A 16,392-nucleotide genomic window follows, 5' to 3' on the forward strand; every position below is an offset into this window, starting at 1 on the left:
ACTCTCCCTGATTGAATGGAACAAATCGCTGTGCCAACATAGCGTCCATATAGGAAGCAGTACAAAGGTGCCAACTTCTAGAATTAAGAAGAGCTGATTTTAAAAAACAAAAACTGACCATGGCGTCAATAGGGGATTTCGACCCACTCAACTCCACCGTACCTGCGACCAAGATTGAAATTACTGTTTCGTGCAGGTAAGATCCAGTTATAACATTTATTTAACCCAGTTCCCTTTTCTTCCAAGTAGCCGATGCCTATATTCGGTGAATTTGCATGTCATGCACAATCGCGCAAATCTGAGTTTGTCGGGTGTTTAAAAAGGCTGCGCGTATGTAGTATTAGACACATGTATATTTTACCCGCAAATCCATTCTGAATGTACTCAATGTGCGTAAATTGCTCGTTTGTAACGTTGTAAAATCTTTCTTCATCAGTTTGTTCATGATTTTAACCGTTGATAAGTGTCTTTGCATCGACTAGCAGCAAACTCTAGACTTTTGGTAAGCAGTGATGTGAATGTGTCAGAGTGGGTGTACTGTGTATAGAAGTGCGTGGGGGTGGCGCAGGAACCATGGATTCGGCAGGGATTGATGTTCCAAAGCGCCTTCCAGAGTTCCAGCGCGCAGCCAAGATAGATCTATTGCGAGTATAGCCCCTACGGAACCTCTCCCTCCGCTAAGTAGCTCCGAGATGAGGTCCCTCGTTAATTCCTGCCGGCTGCGGTCGACATTTTCGCACATTTTCCAGTTTTACATGTTTCTTACCCCTTTCTGCACATCGTATCCAAAAAGCAAAGCAATTGCGCCACTCTCTCAGATGTTTTAAGTTCTAGCGGAACATAACATCTTCCAACGTGTTGAAGAAAGTATTTAATTTGCCTCGGTTTTCATCCGGTTCCATGTTTTTAAGACATTGCGCAAGAGTTGCGCCCGTAGAGATAACATTACTGATTACCCTACTGGTCAAATGTTGAATTGCATCTTCTAATGCAAAATATTATGGAACCGGATGAAATCCGATGCAAATTAAATACTTTCTTCAACACGTTGGAAGGTGTTATGTTCCGCTAGAACTTAAAACATCTGAGAGAGTGGCGCAATTGCTTTGCTTTTTGGATACGATGTGCAGAAAGGGGTAAGAAACATGTAAAACTGGAAAATGTGCGAAAATGTCGACCGCAGCCGGCAGGAATTAACGAGGGACCTCATCTCGGAGCTACTTAGCGGAGGGAGAGGTTCCGTAGGGGCTATTGCGAGTATGGATATGTTACTCGTTGTTAATTTCGAAAAATGCTCATCGGCTACGTTTTTTTTCACCAACGAAAACTAAATAAAAACTAAGCTATGATGACTAAAGCTAAGACTAAATATATTGACGATTTCGTCAACAAATAAAAACTAGACTAAAATGTTAAGGAGGGACTATGGTGGAGAACAGACCCAGTAGAACTAAGAGACAAGTCATTTTATGTTTTGTTGCACTCAGGTGTTTTGTTTCTATACAACATTGGCTTAATTGCTTTTGACTGCATACTCTTGAGTGAAGGCTGAGTGAAGCCAAAGGTCCACCATTAACAAAATATAGCCTTTTTGTTGTGCCACTGTGTCAGTGCCTTCCAGAGAAACAAAGGACACAGTAAATATTGTCATAATGAGGTAAAAGTGTAAAGATAATCAAACCTTGTTTTTGTTGTGCACGTGTGCAGATGTGTGTATATGTAGGCTACTATAGACTAGATATATGGGGGAACGCTCCGCAATAAGGGGAGTCCAGGGATCACCTCTTCTTCAACACAATCTACAGCATTATAGGAAAGAAAAGGTGGTGTGAGTGACAGATTGCACGCTGCACTGAAAATGGTTGTTGATGCTGTCTGACTGCCCTGACAGTAAGCCAATAGCTCTTTTATTTTCCCATGATCTGTATACCACTGGTTCTCAAATTGGGTTACGGGGAGCCGCCCCCTAGGGTTTTTTTTCCAGTTATAAATAGCCGATCTGCAAGCTCACAACTCGTCCCGTTGTGAGCTTGTAGATTGGATATTTTTGAAAGATATTGACAAATCTCTCATGGGGCCACAAAATCCTTTCAAAAATGGGGGTCTGTGGCCAAATACATATCCATTTGGGGGTCCTTGACATGAAAATGTTTGAGAACCCCTGCTGTATGGTGTAGGCTACATCTCATTCAGACATACAGCAGGTTCATACAGGGCAAAACATTGTTACAAAATTTGCTTCAATATAAATAATCTGTAATTGAACTGTCCTTGGAAACAATTGTCATTTCCCCAGGAGATAAGAATGTTCAGGTTCTGGATCACATAAATAAATACTATTGGGCTTAAGGCTGATCATTATGATAGAGCTATTCCTATAGTCTAAGCGTGCGTTGGCCAGCAGAGCAGACACAGGCAGTCTGAGGGGTGAGGCAGGGTTGTAGCTGTTGCCCTGACGCTGACAGAATGGGGTTGGCTCAATTCCCTCCTGAAAGCTCAGTTGTGAATATGTGAGAGTGAGTGAGTGAGAGAGAGAGAGAGAGAGAGAGAGAGAGAGAGAGAGAGAGAGAGAGAGAGAGAGAGAGAGAGAGAGAGAGAGAGAGAGAGAGAGAGAGAGAGAGAGAGAGAGAGAGAGAGAGAGAGAGAGAGAGAGACACACACACACACACACACACACACACACACACACACACACACAAATAGATATATACTGTATGCCTTGATGGCTGATTATTAAGTAAAATCTTAATTTTTTTTTACGGTGCAGGTCTGATGCATGTAAAGGTTGCACAGACCTCAACAGATATAGTTGTATCACTTGGCTTACAAATCTTGCCCATATTGAAGAATACATATTTTATTCGACAATTTTCTTTGACCATGCGCAAGTTAAGATATGATGTCAAATGCTGGGAGCCTCCTCACCTGTGTGGCTTCTTTCATTATAGCCTCTGTCTGCCTGAAAGACCCCTGTCAGTCTGATGGCCGTACACCAGCAGCCTCAATCTCAGCCCTGTGTTGGCTCAAAAAGTTTGAGTATGCCTGGCTGTGTCAGCTCATTATCATTTGTGAGTTGCAATATCAGTACAGGTGGAGGTTATCTGAAGGTGAATGGTTGAGCTTTTCTAAACGTCTCGCTATACCCTTGCTGTGACTGTGCCGGTAATTCACTATTAAATTGCGAAGTCAGTGCGATAGGCTTTGGTACGAGGAAGTTCAGCCTTGAGGGATAGAATTATTCTTGTCGCCCCTGCTCTCTCTGTCTCTCACTCCTGTCTGTCTATCTATCTATCCCTCTCTCGGAGCCATGGCAGGTGCCAGTGAATTGGACCGCATGGCTTGTTCAGGTTCAGACGTAGAATACTGTGGGCCCGGTTCACTCTGCAAGAGACAGTGTATACTGTATAAAGGGTGTGTGTGTGTGTGTGTGTGTGTGTGTGTGTGTGTGTGTGTGTGTGTGTGCGCGTGTTCGTGCGTGCGTGCGTGCGTGCGTGCGTTTCTGCCAAGAAGTACTTACATGCGTTCAAAATCAGCTAGAAAGAGTGAAAGGCAGGAGCATTATAGGAGGAGTCTTATATAAGTGGCAGCATGCCTGGCTGCCTGTCTGTCTGTCTGTCTGTCTGTCTGTCTGTCTGTCTGTCTGTCTGTCTGTCTGTCTGCCTGCCTGCCTGCCTGCCTGCCTGCCTGCCTGCCTGCCTGCCTGCCTGCCTGCCTGCCTGTCTACCTGTCTGCCTGCCTGCCAACCAAACGCTGCTCCTCTAGATCCCATTAGACAAGCAGAGCGTGGCAGCCACCCCTGGAGTTTACCATGATTACTGCTGGCAGAGGATTGTTTAAATGAGTCGGCAGGAAACAAATTATCTTCCCTATCTCACCTATTAACCCCAAATGTCCTCCCCCTCTCACTGTGGCTGCTAGAATGCCACCAGGGATTTCTTTGTTGTTTTCACAATGCTCAGGTCAATTGTGCATTGTGAAAATCCATATCGGTGGGGCAGTCTAATTTATGTTTTTGATGTGACAAATGACTCATTGTTCACTCGTCATATTTTGCATTGACACTTTGTTCAGTTGAAATAACTTTTTTTTTGGCCGGGCAAGATTTTGCACAACACTTTTTCACCTAAAAAAAAGAGAAAAAGCTCAAATTAGGCATAACATCAAATGCCAGTTACTATAGGTCACTGAGCGCCGGAAGCCAGGACTTCACAGTTGGAGAATGTCACTCACAGCACGATGCTGCTCTGATTGGATGCCCAGCCCCTTCTTTGTCATGATTGTCCCAAGCATAAAGACTATCAGAAGAGCTTCTCTATTAAAGAGCATCAGCGATGAGTTTAGTTTAGCATCAAACCCAAAACGCAAAATCTTAGCTCTTTGAGTAACAATATAACACCAAAAAAGCAACAACAAAAAGCTAATCTCAGATGACAGACATTGGACTTAGACTCATTATTCTACATTTCAAATGAATTGAGTTTTGGGGAAGGATAGAGGTACAAAACAGGTCTGGGTGCTCATGGATCTATTTCAGTTTGGCCATGTCAAGTGAGCCCGGTGCAGCTCGGTCTCATGGCAGCAAGTCCCTCACTCCCGGCAGATATATATAAAACAGCCAGCACTAACACACACACGCACACGCACACGCACACGCACACGCACACACACACACACACACACACACACACACACACACACACACACACACACACACACACAGTTCATACTGAATAAGCAAAGCACCCACACATACAATGGCAAACCTCCAACATGTTCCAGCGACCCTGTCAATGTCACCAGGGCTTGTACGTTAAAATGCACTCTACTTGGTGACAGCTACAGCACTCCTGAGGGGAACAATTCAATATGCTGCCACGGGAGCCACTCACTCCAATAACAAGCTTCTCGATTACTCTACAGCCATGCTTTATTGAATATTGTGTTGGTTATTACAGTCAATTGTCACTCAGGTGTCAAATCGTTCAAAGGAAATTGTGTCAGCTACTGCTCAATAATCTAAGCAAGGATACGACACTTGTGCCTTGTCTGTGCAACTGACACTTTGGAGACAAAATCTGCATGTGTATGTACTCTGGCTATGAGAGTACTATTGACACTGTGTGTGTGTGTGTGTGTGTGTGTGTGTGTGTGTGTGTGTGTGTGTGTGTGTGTGTGTGTGTGTGTGAGAGTGAGAGTGAGAGTGAGAGTGTGAGTGTGAGTGTGAGTGTGATTATAGCTTTGGTGTCAGCCCATTTAGTTTGTGCCCTAAATATTGTTGGTTAGGGAAAGAAAAGCGTAATTTGGTGAATTACAGGCCTGTTCATTAGAGGTTGGAAAATCCCTGTTACTTAAGTGTTCAACACACATGAAAAAAACGGTATATCTATCTAACATATATGTGTTAACTGTGTTTGATTCCACTGGGGTACAGAAACCCTGCAATTCTTTCTTCTCTCCCTTTGAAAAAAGAAGGGGGGGTCGGTAGCACTTTTCTATTTCATGCGTGAAAATGCCAAAGGAGCGACAGTGCAAGGATTGTACAGGATGAGGGCTTTGGTGGATTTGACCCTAGGCTAGCAGTTCTGCACATACTGTACAGTAGTTGCAGAACCAAGCATCTGAATCATTTACATTGAATGGTAAATTGTGATGGCTGTGACACTTGGGTGCTAGTCTGGGACCCGTTCATCCATTTTAAGGGGCATCTTAAAGGGGTTCTGATGTTACAGGGTCCCTGTCGAGTTAACTTAACTCTTGCCTTTTATCTTTTCTCTAGGAGTTTGTTGGACATGGACACCTTCTCGAAGTCAGACCCAGGTAACTACTGTATTTCTTATCCATCTATTTAAATAACTTCAACCTTCATGTCTTCCTGTATATGAATGATTTCCTATTAACATGGGCCTAAGGGAAGGCCCGGCTGGCCGGCGGGGGGGGGGGGCCTCTGACGTCACGCTCATGTCACCATGACTAATCCATAACCATATAAGGAGTTTCCAATGCAGCTACGCCCCAAATATGGAGTGTGTTGTTTAACCTCAATGTGTCCTCGTGACATCAGGCACAAACAAATCAGTCAGCTCCATTTATGGGCACAAAAGGGTGCATGCCCATATATGGGCATATACTGATGACATCAGGGATCTCCATGTATGGGCATAAAAGGGACAAGGACTGACAGATACAGAGATCTCCATATATGGGCGTATCAGTCGGATCGGCGGTGTGACGTAGGTGTGAGGGACACGTAGCGGCCCGAACCGCTAATACTATATAAATATAAGTACGTATATTGGCTTATGCAATTAGGTCAGGCTTAATTTTCATGTTCGTAAATGAGTTCAGCACTCGTGTTTTCAAATTAAATATTTCTATTATGCTGTGTAACATACTCTAACATAATTTGTTCAATTTCATGCAAGAACTATTGCATTATTGCTTCACACACCTTATCAGTTTACTGCTCAGCATTGCTGAGCAGTAACACCACCTCTAGTGCCAGAGCATTTATAGAGAGACATTTAGAAAGAGAGAGAAATAGACAGAAAAAGGAAGAGAAGTGAGAGCTGGTTTCACTTTATGAACCCAAAGTGACTCTAAATGAGACTCTTCACAATTAGTGAGTTAATCATAGGACCTGATGATGATGATGATGATGATGCTGCAGTAAAAACATGGAAAGTCTTTCTCAATAAGAAATACTCCATTCAGTGAAGGAGGACAGGCTTTGCTGTCTCATCTGTCAAGTGTGGTGTACTTCTCTCAGCCCACGCTCATCTCTGGAAAGCCATGTCCTCCTTTCTCATTTTCCAATTGGATAGCTCCTTGTCTTTATGGATCTTGTTGTTCTCATTGCCCTCTCCCACTTCTCTCTGATTCTCTCACTCCCTCTTCCTCACTCTCTATATGCCCCCACCCCCTCTCCTCTCCGTCAATTAAGACTGTGGGGAAAGAAGCGGGCAGTAACACTCACAGTAGCTCTCAGTTGAACACTACCGCTAATAAAGGTCACTGTCTCTTGCTGGTCACAAGTCCATACTGTAGCTCCTTCTTCAATGTGTTCTACAGCACTCTCTCTCTCTCTGTCTCTCTCTGTGTCTCTCTCTGTGTGTGTGTGTCTCTCTCTCTCTCTCTCTCTCTCTCTCTCTCTCTCTCTCTCTCTCTCACTCTCACTCTCACTCTCACTCTCTCTCTCTCTCTCTCTCTCTCTCTCTCTCTCTCTCTCTCTCTCTCTCTCTCTCTCTCTCTCTCTCTCTCTCTCTCTGTGTGTGTGTGTGTTTATTTGTGTGTAAAGTGATAAAGTGTCACTCAGCTTAAAGGTGAAATGAAACACAAGATACAGTAGTTATCTGGATATGAGGTGTCCAAGTCCAGCAAGAATAATTAGCAAACTCAGATACTCCAGTTGCCCAGGTCTTAATTTGTGGTTACATTTTACATTTGAATCCAGGTTGCTTATATACCATGGAGAGGAGAGAGAGAGAGAAAAAAAACCTCTCTATTCTACTAAGATGTATACAACATATAACACTAGTGGGGATACTTAATGTCAATACTGTACTAATATTACCTACACTGCACTACAGCACTGAAGACTACAGTACATCAAAGAGCTCTTTAGGGTAAGAATGTTTAAGAAACAGGCATAGTATTCCAGTCCATTATCTACATTAACCCTGATGTCCCTATTTTGGCATGTCATTTGGCAAACATGTTCCCTATGGAATGTATAGAATGCATGTGCTAATAAAAACGTATTTGAAATACTGTTTTGATGCTCATATTAACCTTAGGAGTTGCTTTGCTTTGTAGTTAGCACATGCATTCCATACATTCCATAGGGCTGGACTATACATGCACATGTTTTTAATTAAACATTTGAGTTATAGAGGGCAATTATAATATATTAAGGCATATTCCTAAAGCATACAAATGTATGGGGCAAATAAACCTGATTCTGGGTTATTGTCATCAGTGGCTTCCAAGAGCGAGAGAGAGAGAGAGAGAGAGAGAGAGAGAAGAGAGAGAGAGAGAGAGAGAGGAGAGAGAGAGAGAGAGAGAGAGAGAGAGAGAGAGAGAGAGAGATGAGAGAGAGAGTGAGAGAGAGAGAGAGAGAGAGAGAGAGAGAGAGAGAGAGAGAGAGGAGAGAGGAGATGAGAGAGAGAGAGAGAGAGAGTAATAGAGTAATAGATGCCTAAAGTCATTAGCCTATTCCTCTTATGCTTTGCTTCATCTGATTCTCATCAGGGGTAAACTTCACTTTAGACCAATGAGTGATGCCTGTAATGTCCCTAGCATATCAGCGCTGTCTGAATTTGTATTTAATCAGGTAGGAGACACCCTTCAACTGATCTCAGCTAATTTGGTTTAAAATCAGAATGTCAAGAAACTGGATTAGCTGCTTCACCTGATGGGGAAATAATAATGTGCAAAGTGTAAAAGATTCTGTATATTCCTGATGCTTTGGACAATTAACTTTGTTTCCGTCTTAACCTTCCACAGAGATCAAGGAAAGGCTTAGATCAAAGAATGACCCCAAAAACCAAAGTTGTATGATTAAAATATGCTAATTTTGTTACATTATATGGCATTAAACAAATAGCTGTCTGCTGGGAGACTAATTTAGAATGAAGGTTTTAATTCTTATCAATGATTTAGCTGACAGCTTTGAAGATATATTATATTGTTATATTGTTGCTGTCGGGCAGAAAACTCCATGGAGGTATCTCCATATTTCAACTTTTTATGTTTTTTTTGGTAAATCAATGCTCTACTTTGTCGTACAAGAGTGTCACACAGAAATAGCAAGAATAAATGATCTACTAGTTAGTTCACAACGTAGTGAAAGTGGTTTAAGTCTGTCTGTGGGTTCTATATTATTTAACCAATGAAAAGTATAAACAAGAGCTTGTGGTCTAAAGCAGGGGTCTTCACCTTTTCAGGCCAAGGACCCCCTAACTGAGAGAGAGTGAAGCAGGGACCCCCGCTATATGTTACATAAAATTGTGTTGCAGATTAAAGATTTTCATAGATGTTGGATTCATGTTAATGTGTATTTTCAGACATTTAACGACTTAAACCGTCAATACTTAGTAATAAGTTGTCTCTTAGACTAGGGATGCTAGGGTTCAAGTGGTTAATGTAAAAACAATGATCCTATCACAGAGAGATTTGGTGGACCCCCTGTAGAAACTCTGAGGACCCCCTAGGGGTCCCGGAACCCCTGTTGAAAACCCCTGGTCTAAAGAATAACTACATTGGATACATTTGGAACACACATTCTTTTTTCCATTTCCTGAACGTTTTGGACGTACAAGGATTTCGCCTGACAGGGACGATATGCGGCGTGTATATCGCTCATCCTTATTCATGAACAGCATATCAGTAGTTATTTGTGGCATCCTTTTGATCGTTATCGGGCTACTAATCCTGCTTCTTGAAATACAGACGTGGTCTCTCAGACACATCCTCTTTAGGATTAGTGTCATCTCTTTCCATTGGTTAATTTTGGTTCCTAAATGATCTGTGCTTTAAGATGCTTACAGGAAATGCGGGGGTTGTGTGTGTCTCTGGTCATGCTTATCTGAAACGGTATGCACATGTGCATGCCTGCGCACACACATGCACATGCACATGCACATGCACATGCACATGCACATGCACATGCACATGCACATGCACATGCACATGCACATGCACATGCACATGCACATGCACGCTCGCACACACACACACACACACACACACACACACACACACACACACACACACACACACACACACACACACACACACACACACACACACAAGATGATCTGAAAGAATATTTAAAGGATAATACATAATAAGGAATAGGGAAATTCCCTCCCATGCACCCCCCCCCCCCCCCCCCACACACACACACACACACACACACACACACACACATACACAAACACAGAGGCCAGGGGTCCCATGGATTAGGATCTTGAGACTTTTCTTTATGGCCAGGATGAGGGATCCTGAACTTCAAACACCTTCCACCCAGCCACCCTCCGTGGTCCTGGGGCTCCATCATGCCTTTCATGTCCCCGGTTGGTCCCTCTGATCCTGGCATCAAAACACTGAGGACAGAGTCAACACATAGAGGTGATGTCATCCAGTATTGAGAGTCACTCCTAAATAAAGCATGAAATTCATCACGGATAGATCTATGGCAGTGGTTCTCAAACTTTTTCAGTCAAGGACCCCCTAGCCTCGATCTCCAGGCTTTTATTTTTTAGTTTAGCTCAAAAATAAAAGCCTGGACCAGCGTGTTGACGTTCCTGGAATAGGAAGTGTTTCATTTCCCCAACCAACCAGAGTGCAGTGGGCGTCGCTCCAAATGTTGTGACGTCAGGGCTCTCAATGCTACACATTTGGGGAGGAGGAGGGGCGTGGGGCGGGGGCTGACGGACAGATTGATGAACCAATGGGATCCGACGGAAATTTTCCCCGGAGATTTTGAACCCGCCCCTCTATGCCAGATATGAGACACGCTAGGGCAGTCTAAGGACCCCCAAATGAATGTATATTTTGGCCACGGACCCCCATCTGAAAATATTTTGTGCCAGGGACTCCCATACAAGATTTGCGTTAAAATGTAAAAAAAAATTAAACGTAAAAAAATGATTTTTTTTCTTTCTTTTTAAATAGCTGATCTACGAGCTCACAACGACGCGTTGTGAGCTTGTAGATTGGCTATTTTCAAATAGCCGATGTATAGGGTGGTTAAAATGGTTAAACTGATATTGATTCTATATTAACTAATTTTGCTGCGGACCCCCTGGAACCCCCCCAAGGACCCCTGGAGGTCCCCAGACCCCACGTTTAGATTGACTGATCTATGGTAATACACAAGTGCCTCAATTTAATGTCCCTGTCAATACATCGTAATATTCTGTTATTGATTAAGAGATTGACAGCCCATTAGATATTTGGATTGCAGCAAGGGACCATGCAATTAATCTCTGATGCACTCATTTCTAACTGGGCATAACAACTGTTCTCACAGAAAGGGTATATAGAAGTTCGATGTGGTTGTACTAGTGTCTGCTGTGCCCATTTTATTTATGTACCACTTTTCCAGTGCAGAGCACAAAGTGCTTTCTATAAAAAATACAAGGGAAATAGCGAGCAGCTTCAGCTGCACACAGAATCTGTGTGCATCACCAGCCTCCGTTTTTTTTAAGGCAGCCATTTCATTGTCTTCTGATTACTAGATGGAAAAATAAAACGAATATGTTGCACGGTTAAAATGGCAAAATACATTAAAAAGTAAAACATCTTGACATCTCTTGACTAATACCAAAATCTTCCAGGGAGACACTATTTGACTGTAAACACTAAAATTGCCTGTGCGATTGTGCATTCAGGGCTGTCAGGGAAGGTTCTCAGTTTCAGGCGAGACGTGTTTCTAATGAGCTCAACACTTGAGTCCTGAGTGGTTTTATAATAGGGGAAGTTCACTAAAATATGGCGCTGAGGAATTGTTTTTCTCAGTCGCCATGTACATATACTGTGTACCTTTCACCATTTCAGAGTGGTGGAAAGTGGGACAGGCAGTTTAGCTCTCATAAGTTATTTCTTATTTTCAAATGGATGTTCCAGTGCCCTCATTCTTTACAACTGTTTGGCTCTGTTCATTCCCTCAGAGGAATGAACACCAGAGCAGAGAAAACGACGGGTTCTATTACGTACACCTCCTTTGACAGGATCCCAAGGGATGTCTTGATGCTTACTATGCCCTCCTTCCCAGAGAATACCCTGCAAAATGTAACTACCGAACAGCAGTATTTCAGTGTTAAAATACTTCTTTAGATGTTTAGGCTTTATAGTCTCCACCATGATGATGTGATGTCCGTCTGACTATGATGTACGCTCCAGTTAACTGTGCCATCATCTTTTTTGTAAAGGCCTGTGAGATCTGCTAAGTTACTTTGAATGGGAGCATTGGTTGTGCTGACTGGGGGGGGGGCTCTGTCACTTCAGTTATCCTTTTGTGTCTCTGTTTTATTTTTCTATTTTATTCTTTTATCATAACCTGTGTGTTTTCACTTTATGTTAGGTACATAACATTGCATTAATGTATGATTATACGCTACATAAACAAAGTTTTCATGGTAAGTGTCCATGTTTTGTAGATGCTGTAGAAACACCAGCCTCCAGTGCATCTGACACATACATAATGGATGGGTTTGTGCTCCCTGCGGATGCTTGTGTATTTGGTTGTACATGTACATGTACATGTACATGTACATGTACATGTAACACACATTAGCAACAACTGTAGACACATATAGACATACTGACATACATACTGTACATACACACACCTTTTAACAGCGTCCGTCCGTCCGTCCGTCCGTCCGTCCGTCCGTCCGTCCGTCCGTCCGTCCGTCCGTCCGTCCGTCCATTAATCCTCAGTCCATCTGTCCATCCATCATCTCCTTTCATTTATTGGTTAATTTATTTAGTTTGACACTATTTTAAAACTCCACATACGTACTCTCGTACTCCTTTTTCCTTTGAAGGAGAGAGCATAAGGCTCTGGGATGCGCAAGACCCAATGGAGGTTATGGCTGTTTGGTCCCCAGTCCCATGGTGACAGCACCACCGTGCTGATTGGCTTTGAAAACACTGCCTGACTTCATTTCAGTCTGCTTTGAAGTGGTGCACGGTGCCAGGGTGTTGGAGGAAAGGAGATGTGGGCAGAGAGGAGAGGAGAGGAGAGATGTGGAGAGATGAGGAGAAATGAGGAGAAATGAGGAGAAATGAGAAGAGATGGAGTGTTGGAGAGGCTCCCAACATGAGACAAAGATGAGATAGGAAACAAGTGCAGGGATACCACAAGGGAATAGGTAGAAAGAAAGAGAAAGGTTGAAGATATGATGGACATCAAAGCATGAAGAGTAAAATGCTTTAGCTTTGAGCACAGACTCAGTAGGAGGAGGTAGACACTTTGAAAAGAAGCATGAGCGAGGAGGAGGAAAATGGGCACAGGGAGGTTGGAAAGAAAGAGAAAAAAGCTGCAGAGAGAAAATAGCAAAGAAGAGTAAAGTAGATACTCAATATCCCCCAAGATACCATTCATCTTACAAACAGGAGAGGTGACTATTATAAAGTGCTTTGTAATAGTGTCTCTCATCTACACAGTAAACAGTACATATAGACCACTACTACAGTAAGTGCAACAGATTAGGTGATTATCTTCCTCCAAAGCCACTCCGATTCGACCTATTGAATTCTGATTCAGAATTTATTTCTGTCTGGACCTGAGTTGTATTCTCCATAAAATGTTGTTGGCGCTACAATAGCTACTGTGCTGTAGGCACGTAAAGAATGAAACAGACCTAAAATGGCAGTTTTAAATAATAATTATAATTTAACACTAATATAATACTGTGTGATTGTGGGTTGCTCTCTGTGCTGTTGTGCGACCAGACTGTCGTAGTGTACTGCTTGTAGCAGTGGTTCAGGGGTAGAGTGGCCGGGTAGAGTGAACTAGAAACCGCAAGGTTCCCAGTTCGATACCGGGCTCCCCCAGAGTTTGTGTCGAAGTGTCCTTGAGCAAGACGCTGAACCCCTAATTGCTCCCGATGAGCAGGTTGGTGCCTTGCATGGTTTCCTCCGCCATCGGTATGTGTGTGTGAATGGGTGAATGTAATGCACAAAAAATATATATAAATGCACCATTTACCATTTACCTACGACTGAACCACAAAGTAACCTCCTTCACTGTAGAGTTATGGCAGAGACTGAAGTTAACTTGTGAAATAAAAACAAAAACAAAGGCAGTGTCAGCTGTGGTGCGCCAATTGTGCATGGCACAGGCCACACACGTGCATTCGCCGGGCGAGCGAACACACCCGATATTGTGCGATTAATGTTGAGAGGGGCCCTTTGATTTGGTGTAGCCCCACAGCCCTGAGAGACCTAGACTATAGCAAACATTCATCCTCAAGACGGAGCAAAGACAATAAAAACAACAAATCCATGAGTAGGCTAATCAAAGAGCATAAAACTAAATGACCTGAAGTGAAACTTTTAATAGCTAATCAGAAATTCGCTAATCAGTTGTTATCTTGGAGCCTCCAAGTTGGAGGGGAATTAATTGCCTTGTCCTAAAAACTTAGAAGAAGCCATTAGCCCACAGGTAGAAAGTGATAGGGACAGTGGTGTGGGAATGATGGATGGATGAAGGGTAGAAGGTGCAGGAACATGAAACCAAAGAGGTGTTAGCAAAAGTTGCGTAACTGTTGAGAAACATTGAGAAGTTGCTGTCCAAATGCTGGTGCTGTCCAGTGCTGAAATGGCTCTATAAACAGTTCACAGGGCGCTGTCCAGACCTGAAGTATCTGTCAGTATCTGTATCCTTTGTTTAAAACCTCTTCGGTAACACAGCTTGATTCTGCTTAATGCCAAAATTTAAATATTAACCTGTAACCAGTCAATTCAGAAAAGTATCAGCTACATGCCTACATTTTAATGGTACAGTTTTAAATGCTTTTCTTTAAAAAAAAAAAAAGCTCTATTCTTTCATATTTGCACATATTTATTGATCATTTGTTACTGATGTGTTTACTAACACATTTCCCAAGACCCCAACTCATGATATTCCTTTCCACTTTCTTCCCTCCCACCGTCTCTCTCTCTCTCTCTCTCTCTCTCTCTCTCTCTCTCTCTCTCTCTCTCTCTCTCTCTCTCTCTCTCTCTCTCTCTCTCTCTCTCCCCCAGTGGTGGTGTTGTATGTGCAAGGCATTGGAACCAAGGAGTGGAGAGAGGTGAGTGGTGATGCTTTGGAAGCCACTGATGACAATAACCCAGAGTCAGGTTTATTTGCCCCATACATTTGTATGCTTTAGGAATATGCCTTAATATATTATAATTGCCCTCTATAACTCAAATGTTTAATTAAAAACATGTGCATGTGTAGTCCAGCCCTATGGAATGTATGGAATGCATGTGCTAACTACAAAGCAAAGCAACTCCTAAGGTTAATATGAGCATCAAAACAGTATTTCAAATACGTTTTTATTAGCACATGCATTCTATACATTCCATAGGGAACATTTTTGCCAAATGACAAGCCAAAATAGGGACATCAGGGTTATTGTAGATAATGGACTGGAATACTATGCCTGTTTCTTAAACATTCTTACCCTAAAGAGCTCTTTGATGTACTGTAGTCTTCAGTGCTGTAGTGCAGTGTAGGTAATATTAGTACAGTATTGATATTAGTATCACCACTAGTGTTATATGTTGTATATATGCATCTTAGTAGATTAGAGAGGTTTTTTATTTTCATTTTGACCAACTATTACATATCCCCCTCTCTCTTTCCTTCCATCCCTCTTTTGCCCTTCTTCCCTTTCCTTATAATGTATCTGTTTCTTCCTGCCACCCAACCGATCAACCGATTTACTCTTGCTTTCCCTCACTGCAATTTAGTAATCACATGTCACCTCTGTAAGGTTTAACACAGATACACACTACCCAACAAGCCTCAATCAGTCCCCCAGGGAGACTGTGCCTACAACAGAACCTCCTAGATTCTAGAATACATGTACTCACGCACTTTAAGTAGTGGTTGATGCCCCATAGACTAGTACGGATCACTGCCTCTGCAGCAGGTCAGTGCAATCTTTGCAATGGACTGATGGTAAGTGGCACATGTGACTTTTTAATGCAGTTCAGGGCTATAACAGTGGTTTTGAAAGATGTGAATGAAGAGAGAGAAACAAAAAAAAAGTAATCTGTAATCTGTACTACACTGTTTGTAGTGCCCATATCTTCCCTATTGAACAAAGATAGACATACAAATATAGGTACATACACATACTGTACAAACATATACATTTACATCTATACTACATGTATACACATAGGCAGGACAGCGAGAGAGAGAGAGGGAGAGGGAGAGAGAGAGAGACACTAAAGAACCAGGCAGACAAACTCAAAGGGGAAGGGGACAAATAGAGACGGAACAGAGAAAGATGGAGAAGAGGGAGAGATGTTTGTGCCAGTACTTTATTGGTGTGATGTTTTTTTCCCCCTGAGTGGGATCCCCTGCAAACGATACAGATGTATGTTTTAAGCGTGATTTATATTTTGTCGTATGACGGTGTCGTGTGCCGAAACTAGACGATCTACAGTATAAGCTCACAATGTGTCGCAAGCTTTTAGATCTGCTATGTTTGGTGTGCGACACCATCGCACAAGGGGTATGAATAATAAACATAACCAGTGGAGGGAAAGAGTGGGGGCTCATAGCCTTGTAGAGAGAGCGAGAGCCAAATGGCTCTGGAGAGAGATCTGTCACAATTATATCATAATCGCCTGATCGCAATTATTTAAGTTGATCGCAATTATTTT

At 42.6% G+C, this 16,392-nt stretch overlaps 1 protein-coding gene across 1 annotated transcript in view; it reads left to right on the plus strand.

The window, feature by feature from the left end:
- Window positions 1-119: 119 nt before the first annotated feature.
- LOC308081852 (copine-9-like) overlaps window positions 120-16,392 on the plus strand; it is a gene marked incomplete at both ends in the record, with an annotated part of 117,445 nt that continues 101,172 nt past the window's right edge. The window contains 3 exon segments of the mRNA XM_080423472.1: window positions 120-196; window positions 5,777-5,817; window positions 14,755-14,801. Of these exon segments, the coding sequence (XP_080279598.1) occupies window positions 120-196; window positions 5,777-5,817; window positions 14,755-14,801 (165 nt within the window).

The sequence above is a fragment of the Gymnoscopelus braueri genome (genome assembly GCF_963280865.1).
Source record: "Gymnoscopelus braueri genome assembly, chromosome: 3".
In the NCBI taxonomy this organism is placed as follows: Eukaryota; Metazoa; Chordata; class Actinopteri; order Myctophiformes; family Myctophidae; genus Gymnoscopelus; species Gymnoscopelus braueri.